The following is a 12,889-nucleotide window of genomic DNA, read 5'->3' on the forward strand; positions in this document are numbered from 1 at the left end:
TAGAAAAAAAACAACTAAATAGCGGCGTATGATACGCAGCGGGTCGGCTCGTATATATATAATTCTCTTCTGGGAGCCATTAGAAAACAAGCTGCAAGCGCGCCTTTGCAGTCCCCTCTCTTCCTCTCTATCACTACCACACCCACCCCCACATGATCTGGTGAGCTGTGGTTCACTCTAAATGTTAACAAACCGGGTTTGTTGACGGCTATTAGGGGCAGATAATTTAGTTTCAAACGATTTTAAACTTACAGGAGGTAACTAAGAGGAGGCTGCTTTCACGGGGGGGGGGGGGGGGGGTAGGGGTTGGGGGAAAGGGAGGGGGGGTTTAGTGTTTTAAAGCAAATAATTTTCAGTGGCAGCATTGGTACTGTCGAATTCACAAATTATGAATTACTGAAAAGTAGAAAATAAAACAACTAAATAGCGGCGTATGATACGCCGCGGGTCGGCTCGTATATAGAAAAACTTGAGGGGGTTGCAAATCGAAAACTTGAGGGGGGGGGGGTGCAAATCGAAAGTCCCCGGGAAGGGTCGCTACGCCTCTGGAGGGTGACACCATTAAGTGCCGCACCGGGTGACACCCGACCTCGCTACGCCACTGATATATATATATATATATATATATATATATATAGTATATATATATATATAATAATAATAATATATATATATATATATATATATATATATATATATATATATATATATATAATATATATATAATATATATATATATATATATATATATATATATATATATATGTATATATATATACCTACAGTTATTTATAAAGATGAATGCGTACTTTCTGACAACATGTCTTCTCACGCCCGACCACATCACGTGATACTATGTACGCTGTAGACTTATCGACGCGACTTAACACAACATGAGCAATACGACCATTCGATCGCCCCATTCAATACTATGTGATACATAAAACAATATTGCCCTTGACCTTGGTGGTGCCTTCCTCCGGCGTGAGTGATTACCCAGATCCGTCTCGCGAGGACAGTCTGGCGACGCCGGGTCCTCTCTGACGGACGCATGAAAATATTGGTTGTCTCAGTCAGCCCGACCCTGTTATCTTCTCTACGACCAAAGTTCTCTATCATCCTAGGCGGTCAATGTTATTTATGGGCTGAATTTTATTCTTCTTGCCAAGATTTTGATTTATTACTGTAGTCCATTTGATTAATTCAGTGTATTTTTTTTAGATTTGTATTTGTATATTCAAACTTGGCACAATTTTCTGTAGTAGGTTTGATTAATTTACTTATTTTTTTGTGAAAATTCCAAAACTTTTGATGAACAGCTTTAGTATATTCCTATATTTAATTCTTCATGTTTGCCAATGCGACCATTATAATGGTGAAATTAAAGACAGCGATCCGCCAATTATACTTCACACTCTTTTGATCTGAATTCTTTAAATCTTCCTATTTCTTCACTATATCAAGTATACTTCCTTTAATTATAACAAGTTCCGAAACATACTTTTAGAAAAAATATAAACATTAATATACTTGAAACTTGGCACCAGGCCAAGCCGCACAGATGTTGACGACGGTTCCATTCTTGCCACTGCACAAGTGCCGACTTTTTAAAATATCGTTAAACGGGGAATGTTATTTTTATTCAAAATGGGGTACGAGTTTACCCTGCCTTCAGAGGGGTGGAAGTCTGGTGAGAACCAAAGGACAAAAGCCACCGTACACAGTAATCAAAGCGATATCCAAGCAGTGGCGTAGCGGGGGGGGGGGGGGGGGAGTGGGGTGGACATATGTCCCCGGGCGCCAACCTTAGAAGGGCGCCAAAATGGGTTGGAAAAACAAATTGAAAGTTTGTGAGGGGGGGATGCAAATCAAAAGTTCGAGGGAGGGGGGGGGTGCAAATCGAAAGTTTGTCCCCGGGCGCCGGGAAGGGTCGCTACGCTTCTGTATCCAAGCCAGTAAATCGGAGAGTGCCGTGTTGAGGCTGCCTGACAAGTTATTGGCTTGTAAAGTGGATTGGGATAGTCCTATAGTTATATTATTTGATTACTAATTTCATCATAGCAGAGCTAGATACAATTCTTTAACATGTTTTGTGCGAAATATTAATATTTAAAAAAAAAATATAAATAGTCTTTCATATTTAAAGCTATTAATTTCAAATCAAAAATCAAATTTATATGTCTAATCCTAATCAAATGCCAAAATAATGATATAAAAATATTAGTGGCTCTTTAAAACTGGGAACTTTCGTAAAATGTAACTTTTGTCTTTTCCGACTCAAAAGTTTGCCGACCCCTGGTGAAAAGGAATTCTTTTTCTTTTTTTTTTTTTTTTTTTTTTTTCAAAAGGAATTAAATTAAATTAAAATAGTATAGTATTAAGTTATCAGTACATAATCTGTGTGTTCTTTTTTTATATAGGTACAAGTAAAATACAGATAAACTTTTCAAATGTTAAATAAACCAGCATAAAAAAAAATAAAACACATTTATGTTACAATTTTGAGACCCCCTGGATCTTGGATAAATTAACAGGCATAATGTTAAGGACACGCCCAGTTAACCGGGGCTATTTATATTTCAGTCATTATGACGTATACACTCAGAAAAAAAAAACCCAATTATCTCCCTTAACGGCCAAGATTTACGGGGCGTACAACTGCGTCGAAGTGGATCAAAATGTATTTGTTTATAAAATAAAAATCGAATACGTATGCTATCGAATGTTTTGCCTGTTTTATCAAGTGATATATGGGAAATGTAATACGATTATATCTGCAAAGTACCTTTAACTAATACTAGCAATGTCATTATAATGATTCATCTTATACGAAACCTTGAAAACTTTCAAACTCGCTTATTGCGTCCTTGCTTCTGTTTTTTTTTCTTGTAATAATTCATAATAATTTTAAAGATAATAATTACTATGAACATTTAAAAAAACAACCTTAAAAAATTCCTCAAGTTGTTTTTTTCTCCATTTCCATGTTCTCACACTATTAATGTATTTGTCTTTTTAGAAAAAAAAAAAAAAAAAAAAAAAAAATATATATATATATATATATATATATATATATATATATGAATATATAATGTATTTCTGTTTATATTATATGTTGAGTTATTAATAAAGAACATTTTTTTATTTTTTTAAATACGTGTATATTATAATATGGATATTTACCTCTGTATGGACAATGAGCACTTTATATTTTCTTAATTTTTCTTTCTTCGTCCCCAGTCTGACTGCCAAGGCTAAAATCGATTAGTCCTATCAACTTCTCCAATTGGTCCTGTACATCTCTCCTGCCCAGCGTGAGAGTCCCGTGACGTTGAAATTTACCGTCATATAACACTCTTATAACCTCCTCCTACGGTAAATCACACTGAACGAACTTCAAAAGCTTACACCGGGCTTACGCTGTAATTGAATGTAATGAAGCGAAATGTAAGCCGGGTGTGATATGGAAAATGCGATCAGAAACGGATCAATCGAGGCTTGACCTTGATCAATCTCCAAGGTCGGGAATGGACGAATCAAAATTGGAATTTGCCGAGGATATATCGAAGTGCGAGAAGAGACATTCGTCACATCGCGGTTGTGATAGAACAGACGTGACATCTGGGCATTCGAGTTTTGAGAGTTCAGGAAATTGTAACGGTTATTCGAGTCTATTAGAGCTTCACCAAGTTCAGGGAATTTTCGAGCGGAACGTTCAGTCTACGATGCCAGCCTTGTCGTCTGCCACGCCTTGCAACAACGCAGACGACACACCTTTCAACAACTCAGACGGCAATCTCAAAGAACACGGGAAAAGCATTTATCTTGATAACCATAAGGATAATAATCTTATCGAGAAAAACAACAACAAATCGGAACCTAGAAACCGTTGTTTTATTTCCGAACCATCGGATTCGCATCTGAACTGCACCCGTACAAACAACAAACCCGCCACGCCGGTTCAAATTTCAACTTGTACCCATTCCAAAACCAGTGACGGATTTCAAAAAGAAAACGGTTACCTTGATTTTTCGTCTACTGAAAATGTTAACAAGAGTAAATATTTCAATGAACACGGGTCCAATTCGACCTGTATCGAGTCTAAGGAGAATCGGGACAAATTTTCCAAAAGTCTCTCCACAGATTCACACCCCGTCCCCGGGATTTCAATTCCCTCCCTGGGGTCTTCCCCGTCCACGTCCCCACCCCCGAACCACAACTCCTCAAGTGACTACACAACCGCCTCTATAACCAACAGCGCCTCTTCTTTGTCCGACGGACGTCAAGAGAGGGCGTCGTCGGAGGGACTCTCCGAAGCGGAGTTTCCCCATTTCGACAGCGTTGTCATGGAAACGGACGTCAGCGTCAGGCGTATCAGCTTCACGTTATCGTTAGGGTCAGATGGGTCATCATCCGGTCAGGACAGCCAGGTAAATTTGATTGGTGGTTAATTAAACTTTAAGAAACGAGTATTGTCAGTATACTATAATAGAGCAGTTAGCGTGATGTACAATCAAATATCATCATCGTTTCCCGTTCGTTCCCAAGACACATGTGGTAGGTAAAGTAGAGTTCAGTGACCTCCGCATATAAAGAGATAGTGTGGTCAGTACTATACCCAGCCGCCTTATTTTTCCCTAACGCGAGCTGGGTGAACTCGGGTACATTCTACTGACGTAAACCCGGATTCGAACTCAATTACAATTCTTTAAAAACTCTACTCCGTAACATTAATATAAGATACCTCTGTTTTCCCATGTCTCTAATTATTTTTTTATGGGTGTTTAGAATATGCACCATATTTAAAATATAGATATTTGTCTCTACAAAACACTACTTTGTCGCGCTCTATGAAGGGGGATAACTGTTAAAATATAACATAATACTATTGAAATTCAGTCTAATAAACTGTTTTAACAATACTTATATCCCTTAGACTTTTTGTCGTCTTGAAGAAAATAATATCCAACTGGAGCTACCTACTAACAAGTGTTAAGTCGCTAAGTCATATTTAATAATTTAGTGAAATAGCGTTAAAAATTTAGGGAAATAATTTCAGTAATTTCGTAACATAATTTCACTTGTAATTTTGTGGAGCCACTAGAAAAAGCGACATCATATTTTGCAATTTAGTGCTCTACGTTAAAAAATAAACCGGGAGTAATCTCCCCTAAACTTTCTCGAATATTCTTATATAAAACAACAGGGGATGGGAACTCGGGATAGTGTTATGATTTTTAATCCATTTTAAATACTTACACTTTTTAAAATAAAATAGAAGCTTATAGAAAAAAGTATTGCACACCAAGCGAACGCCGAATAAAGATGTTCATAATGGTGCGCAATATTATTAGTACTTTATAAATTTAGATGCGTTTTTGAGAAATCGGAAATATCGTAAATTAGTACTTCCCGTCAACGGAAATTACTCAAAATTTGACAGAACGAAGAGAATTAGATTTTTTACTTACATGTGAAATTTCTTTTATCTATCTGAAATAGTACTCAAGTTATATGCTTTTGAAAAATTCAAAGTAGAAAAGTACCACTTCCGTTTATCGGAAATCGCTCAAAAGTTGATACGGATCTACGATTTTGATAAAATACTTATATATGAAATTTCATCAACCTAGCTGTAACGGTACTCAAGTTATCGTGTTTACACACACACACACACACACACACAGACACACAGACACACAGACATACGGACAAGATTGCAAAATTATGTTTTTCCGTATCAGTGAGATGTAAAACGTCGAGATTTGTAAAAATCTCGATTTTTTTTTTTTGCACGATTACAAGACTTTCTCTATACTTCGTATATACGAGAAAGTAAAAATATTATTATTCATTAAAAGTAATGCCAAAAGTATATTTCATACCCCAACCCCCAACACACTCTCTCGCTCTCTCTCTCTCTTGATCAATCTTTTTGTGAACACATAAACAATACTAGACAAAATAAAGCGATTGTTAAAGTTTTCTAAAAATCGCCGTTGTACTTTTACTCAAAATTGAGCTTTAATGAGTTTTTATCCCATAATTGCCTTTTATTTATATCTGATTTATAAATAAAATGTTAATAAATGATTTAACCCCCCCCCCCCCCCACTAGGACCGTCCTACACAGCCTGTTAAAAGTCTGACCAACAAGCCAGGCAACAGGGCAGACGATAAAGACGACGCCATTGTTGAAGCACCTGATGACGTCACAAAACATGGACCGTCGCGCCTGACGACGACCGACAACGACCTACACGACACGACGACGACGAGAAAGTCGAGGACGGCTGGAGGGGGGAGTCAAGGCGATGCCAGGGCCACGCTAACGATGAGAATCTCCAAAAGTCTCAGTAATTTCTTTCAGGTAATTATTTTCTTACGTCTGCTAATTTTTATTTTTTTCCTTCAGTAACGGGTGTCGTTTCGTCTGTCTTTACAAGCTAGGGGAGCGAGAGGTGTTTTGTTTTTTTTGACTCTAGTTCAAGGCCAGTCTTGTTATGATGGGGTCAGGATTACCTGAGTGCAAGCCAAAATCAGAAACAGGTTAACTACAGGGTAGGATTGCTAACAGACAAATGATATCCTTTAAAAAAAAAATATCGCATATCATCGCATTTTTTGTGGAGTTAAGGTCTTTCGAAAAAAAAAACAACAACTTTAAATCAGCTTCTGACATTTTAGAGTAGAAACTGCCACGTTACATAATATCTCGCTGTCCACCCATTTTTATGACCAAAACTGACTCGTGGTCTTGTCTACAGTGGCGTAGCCAGGATCGTCTCAAGGGGGGGGGTTCCAATTTTTACCCGGGGACAAGCTTTCGATTTGCACTCCCCCAGACTTTCGATTTGCACCCCCCGTCCCTCATACTTTATATATGTACCGAGGGGTCTATGGGGGGGGGGTTATGACCCCACCCCTAGCCCCCCCCCCCGCCTACGCCACTGCTTGTCTATGTAGTTATATACTCGAGGTGGTCATGCATCCAACTTACGCGAGTCCAAAAAACGTTTCCCAACACCTTCTTAGTCATTAGTTTTTATATTTTTCAAAATTCTACATTAATGGCAAACTTTATGATTCTATAACCACAAACTCTCACCGTTTTTACTCCTTTTCTATTTACAAAAAAAAGTGCATACCTTGTGAAGAAGCTCACCCGTCTCTTTGTAGCTACGCCCCTGCTCCTGCTTTATGTACATTGAGCTTTTAGCCCAGGCCATTTACGAAATCAAAGCATTAGCTAGCCTTCCATCTTGTGATTTGTTTTCTGTCTTACAAAAGAAATAAGGGATGTGACGATTTAATTGATGTCTTTTGTTTGTTTACATAAAAGAAACATATTTTTATACAAATGTGAAGCATAATTTGCTTTTAAAATAAGTGTTACTTAAAAGTAATTGGTTACATTATTCCATTTTTTTGTACTCTATGCTAAGGCTAGATAGATATACATGCATGATTGTATTCTATTTGCGTTTTTATTTATTTTTTTATTTAATTTTTTTGTTTAATTTTTTTTTTTAAAATTACATACGTTTTCACAATTGTTTTACACCATTCATAGTAGAGTATCATGCATACTTTACGGTCCTCAAAACGGAGAAGAGTTCTTTTATTTGACCACAATTTACACAAAAAAACACTTTTATTTTCCCCATTCTCAGTCGCAGAGTTTCTTCCAGGCATCTCTTCGGTCCGGGGGCGGGGGGGGGGGGGGGTGAAATTCTACCGCCCCGCCCCCCCCCCCCCCCCCCGAACGAAAGGAATTTTATATAATTTATATAAAAATATACACTTTTAACAGTGTCCGCCCCCCGAAGAAAGTCTACCACCCCCCCCCCCCCGAAAAATCTCTAATGCCCCCCCCCCCCCCGGAGAAAAAAGTCTGGAAGAAACACTGCTCAGCCGGGTACCCAAAAAAAGCTGAGTTGACTACAAGACCTTTAGATATAAGTCTTTAACAAATAGCATTATTATAAGTTAGCAATCCTATTCTCGACCACTATCTTCCCGTTTAAATTAAGATGTTACATTATCCGTTAAAACCCTGTTTGTTTGCTCTGGCCGCCTAACATCCGCCTCAGCAAATTTTATTATCTTTTTAATCCCATTTTTATCTTTTGTTTCACTCTCTTTTTTTTTGTTTTCACTTTTTAAAAGTTTTTAATGGAGAGCTATTTTCAAAAGGTCAGTTGATCGATAAAAGTACATCATTGGCGTGTGAGACGTTCACTTGTGTATTGTAAACACGTCACCCTTTGTTAGTTTAATTAGTTTGTGAGTCACAGTTCACTTGTGTGATAGCTCACTAATGTAATGTTTTGGTAGCCTTTAACAAAGCATTCACACTAGTTCTATAAAAAGTCACCCTTTGTTATTTCAAATAGTTTGTAAGCCACAGTTTACTTGTGTGATAGCTCACTAATGTAATGTTTTGGTAGCCTTTAACAAAGCATTCACACTAGTTCTATGCATTTTTACAATCTTTTTCTTCTTTCTTAATTTTAATGTTGGAAGGGATTCCCTACAACACAATTACGTATTACATGTCAACTCGTTATGCGCCATATGGGTTATCTACTCTGATTTCAGCCTGTTTTGTTTTTGCTTGGATTTGCATCCATAGTCTTTGTCCAACCAAGAACAAACTACACGGCAGCAGTTGTTTGATGTTGGAGTTGTCTCTCCTAGAACATTTGTTGTTGTTGGCTATCGAGTTTCATCTCGGGGGTACGAACTCGAGACTTTTCGGTTCAGCAACCATGAGCTTTACCGACTCGACCACGCCGACCTCAATATACAATCTGATACACTCAATATTTCATCTCTTCGTTCCTCCCCCCTACACTAGGTCTATGCTTTGATTTAGTATAATACTTAAGAGATATCTTCTATCTTCTATTTTCCCTTTTAAAATACGAATATATCACGTTTTTGACATTGTTGAGCTAATTAAATTCGATATTGTCGCACACAAAATATAGAGACTTAAAAAGTTAAAAAAAAAATAATTGTCGGTAATTCAATGGAAAATTGTCGCAGTAAATTTAAGAGAACAGATGCAAAGATTTTGTAAATAATAACTACAGCACTTGTGTTCCTTATCTTTCAAAGCGGAAGTAAATATTGAAATTCTTTACTGCACCTTGAAACCGGAAGTGAGCAAATATTTCCATTATTTTTATCTTCAGATTATAAAAGCTATTTGGTACGAAATTATTTTTTATGATAAAGGCTAAGCATTTCCTCCAAATCTTTCGCCATCTGTGTATCTTTAAGAGACTATTTAGCAATGTACACAACAGAAAATCCCATACTTTGCATACAGTCAGTGCATAGACTTAAAGACTTCTTGATTGTTACTTTCTGCCTCACATTTTGGAATAGCGAAAACACAGCTTTAGCTAGCACATATTAGCAGTCATCATACACACAATGATTGATGTTATTCTTAAACACCGTGTCCGTCTTCACTCATTAGATTTACAACTGTGTTCACTCGGCAACACTATGTTTGATAAGCACCTAGGTTTTGCTCACTTTTAAACTGCTTGTTTGAGTCCAACTTAAACTCCTTGTGTGCGTTCAACCTTAAACACCAGGCTTGATGTCAATCTTGAACACCGTGTGTTACGGTGACCTATTTGATCACTGTTTTATTTTATTTTTTTTTCATTTTTTTTCCAGATAAGTAGGACTATAAAAAATCCGGTGTATTTGTTTTACCAAGGTCCGATAATGGCATAATAATAGAATCTACTTTAAAAAAGGGGTGTTAGGTTACTGTTAGTTAACTAAAATACACACATGGCTTGCAGAGGCGTAGCGGGGAGGGAGGTGGGTACAAATGTCCCCGGGCGCAGACCTTAGGGGGCGCGAAATTGGGTAGGAAAAACCAATTAAAATGTCATTTAACTGTATTTTTGCATTATAAATGGTTTGAGGGGGTGGGGTGCAAATTGAAAATTTGATCCCGAGGGGGGCGCCAAATTGAAAGTTTGTCCCCGGGCGCCGGGAAGGGTCGCTACACCTTGATGGCTTGCTAATGTTAATGCTAATTCCACTCTCTTACCCTAAACTCAACCCTAGTCCTACCTTGCGATTACAACTAATTTCTAACCATAAAACTAGACAAGATTACAATACTACTAATAACCTAGTACACCTATTTTTGGAAGGTTCTAAAATCTGACATAGGTATACCCAGTTTTCCAAAAATCCTAGTAATGCTAGTTGCTTGATAACATAACTTGTATTCGAACCTAGATCAATTGAACTGTGCTCCAACCACGATGTTCGATAACTAAGAACTGTTCGCAACTATTTCAAATATAGGCCTACGCTTTAAAGCGCATCTTCATAGCAAAAAAAAAAATAACTTCTGGTTTACCCAGTATTAAAGCAGACAAAATGGGATCTACTCATGTGTACGGCAATGAATACTTGAAAAACGTATGGACACTCCCGTCAAGTTAATTACTGGTTTGGCAGCGATCTTTCCGTGGCTTGGGAATTTTCAACTCAGGGAAAATTAAGTCAAGTGGAATGATTGGAATCGTGGTCTCAGCCAAAACACACCCATAATTTAACATTAGGGTTAACAAAAGGGAAGTGTTCATGTCTGCTAAGTCGAGCTGAACTTATAAGGAGCAAACAATACAGCGAAGACAACCTAACCAACGGCAAAAGGAAGTTTTCAAGTCTACAAACTCTAGCTGAAACAATACAGTGAAGACAACTTAACCATCGAGAAAAGGAAGTTTTCAAGTCTACGAACTCTAGCTGAACATAGAAGGAACATACGACTGAGTGAAGACTTACCCTAACCAACGGCAAAAGGAAGTGTTTAAGTCTACTAACTGTAGCTGAACTTATAGGGAACATACACAACAATGAAGACTTAACCTAACCATTGGCAAAAGGAAGTTTTCAAGTCTTTTAAGTCTAGCTGAACATAGAAGGAACAAACTAAACTTCTTAGGACATAACTCTGGCATCTGGTTAAACATTTTTAGCTGGCAATCAAGAAGATGATCTATCTCAGAGTGTGGTTCTTGGGTTAAAGTTCCAGCTACAGAAGATGACGGTTTGGTTGGTGTATTTGATGGGAGAAGTGTGCAAGATAAGTATCAGGTAGTCTACATTTTCAGACCTGACAGTCCTTAAGGTAGATGAAGTAGAGATCGTCTGTTCATGTAACCTAGGAAATATACTGGAGTCTCATCTCTATTTTCTCTGCCTCACGATGTATCACGATTTGTGCCAGGTACTCTTTAGGGCTGGATGGACTCAATAATACATGTATTGGTAAAACATGCTCTTGACATTTGACTGGGATTTATATCATAAGCTTTACCATCATGAATGTGTGTAAGCAGAATTGAATACACATTATTACAATATGATACCCATTAAATCAGAAATCAAAACAATGTTGCACGATAGCAATTGGAAACAACGTGGCCTGGATATAAAACGCACTACTGCTAACATGAAAGTCTCAGTTTCGAATCCCTGGCTCGAATTCCTAGGGTGTCCTTGAGTTCACTCAGATGTGATTGGTACTTGACTTTATGACCACCAATAGTGTTATTTTAAAAATGACTGTCATATAACTGCATAATAAGAAATATTGTTTTATTAAAAAAGAAAACAACAGGCGCATTTCTTCTGAAATCTGTAGTATGGAAATCATGTCAGTAACCGGAAAACAAATGGCGGCCATCTTTGAGTTGTAGTCAGAAAAAAAAGTGCTTGCCGTAGCCATAGCGTAACGGAAATACAAGGCTAAATCAATGGGCTGCTCTAAGCTTCTACAAATCCCCAGCACCGTCCCAAAGATCTCCAGACAAAAATCATTGCCTCTGCTCCGACAAGGGATTACTATAAGTCTTTGTGTACCAACATTGACTCTTACGTCTTAGAGTCGTGTCCCCTTAGTAAGACAACGTTACCGCCCCTGAGTAAGACAACCTTATCTCCCCTAGCTCTTACAAAAATTGCAATGTTCGACTGGCGATTTATATTTTGGAAATATGGAGAGAGAAAAAAAAAAGAGATTAAGATGGATTTGCAACAATGTGATCGAATCTGTGTTCCACTCAGACTTTATTACCTTGAAAAGCCCATCGCGTATGAGAATGATTTAAATCGTTTACCCTTGAATATCGATCATTGCTTAAAAGTGCATTATCAAAGTGCTTATTTAGAATTTACGAATAATAACGCAAAAATATAACTATATTAATGTTATTCTATTTCAATTGTGGTGTTTGTAATAGTTGAAATAATTGATTTTAAATGTATAAAACATTTAAATATAAATTTATTTTAGATTTAACAAATAACAATACAAATGAATTATCTTGTTAAACTACGAAGATAAACAAATAAAGAAATGCTTCTGATTTCCTGTGTCAATGTCAATAAAATGTGGCTACATTTTTTAGGCAGAGTTATCCCTAACGGTATTGCTTCTCTTGACAACCGCTTGAGGATTATTAATTTATTAACATTGAACTTATTACATTGTTTTCTTGTTTTCATCGATCTTTTGTCGCAACATATTTTCACTATTTCCCTTTGTATTTTTATGTAGATGTGGTCAGTTTAGTTTTAAAAATGATATTTCTTGAATAAAATATCGTAGCTAGTTTATATAAATATAAATATAAATATAAATATAAAAAAAAATATATATACATATATATATATATATATATATATATATATATATATATATATATATATATATATATATATATATATATATATATATATATATATATATATATATATATTGTTAAATCTACAGTACAACAAAATTTCAAAGAATCGGGCTAATCTGAAGGCTATCTCACTTTTTGACCAGCATGCTGTC

The 12,889-nt window shown here is 36.7% G+C and overlaps 1 protein-coding gene across 2 annotated transcripts in view; it reads left to right on the top strand.

Annotated features, from left to right (window-relative positions):
• LOC131939257 (cytoglobin-1) overlaps positions 1-12,889 on the top strand; it is a 147,554-nt gene that overhangs the window by 114,829 nt on the left and 19,836 nt on the right. For both annotated transcript variants that reach the window (XR_009386396.1, XM_059297460.1), the window contains exons 4-5: positions 3,241-4,430; positions 6,119-6,370. Coding sequence is in view for 1 of the 2 variants with exons in the window: in XM_059297460.1 (XP_059153443.1) it covers positions 3,471-4,430; positions 6,119-6,370 (1,212 nt within the window). In the remaining variant the exon portion in view is untranslated. The remainder of the gene's footprint in view (positions 1-3,240; positions 4,431-6,118; positions 6,371-12,889) is intronic.

This window comes from Physella acuta, unplaced genomic scaffold, assembly GCF_028476545.2.
Source record: "Physella acuta isolate Inbredline_101_S28 unplaced genomic scaffold, ASM2847654v3 ptg000271l, whole genome shotgun sequence".
Lineage (NCBI taxonomy): Eukaryota > Metazoa > Mollusca > Gastropoda > Physidae > Physella > Physella acuta.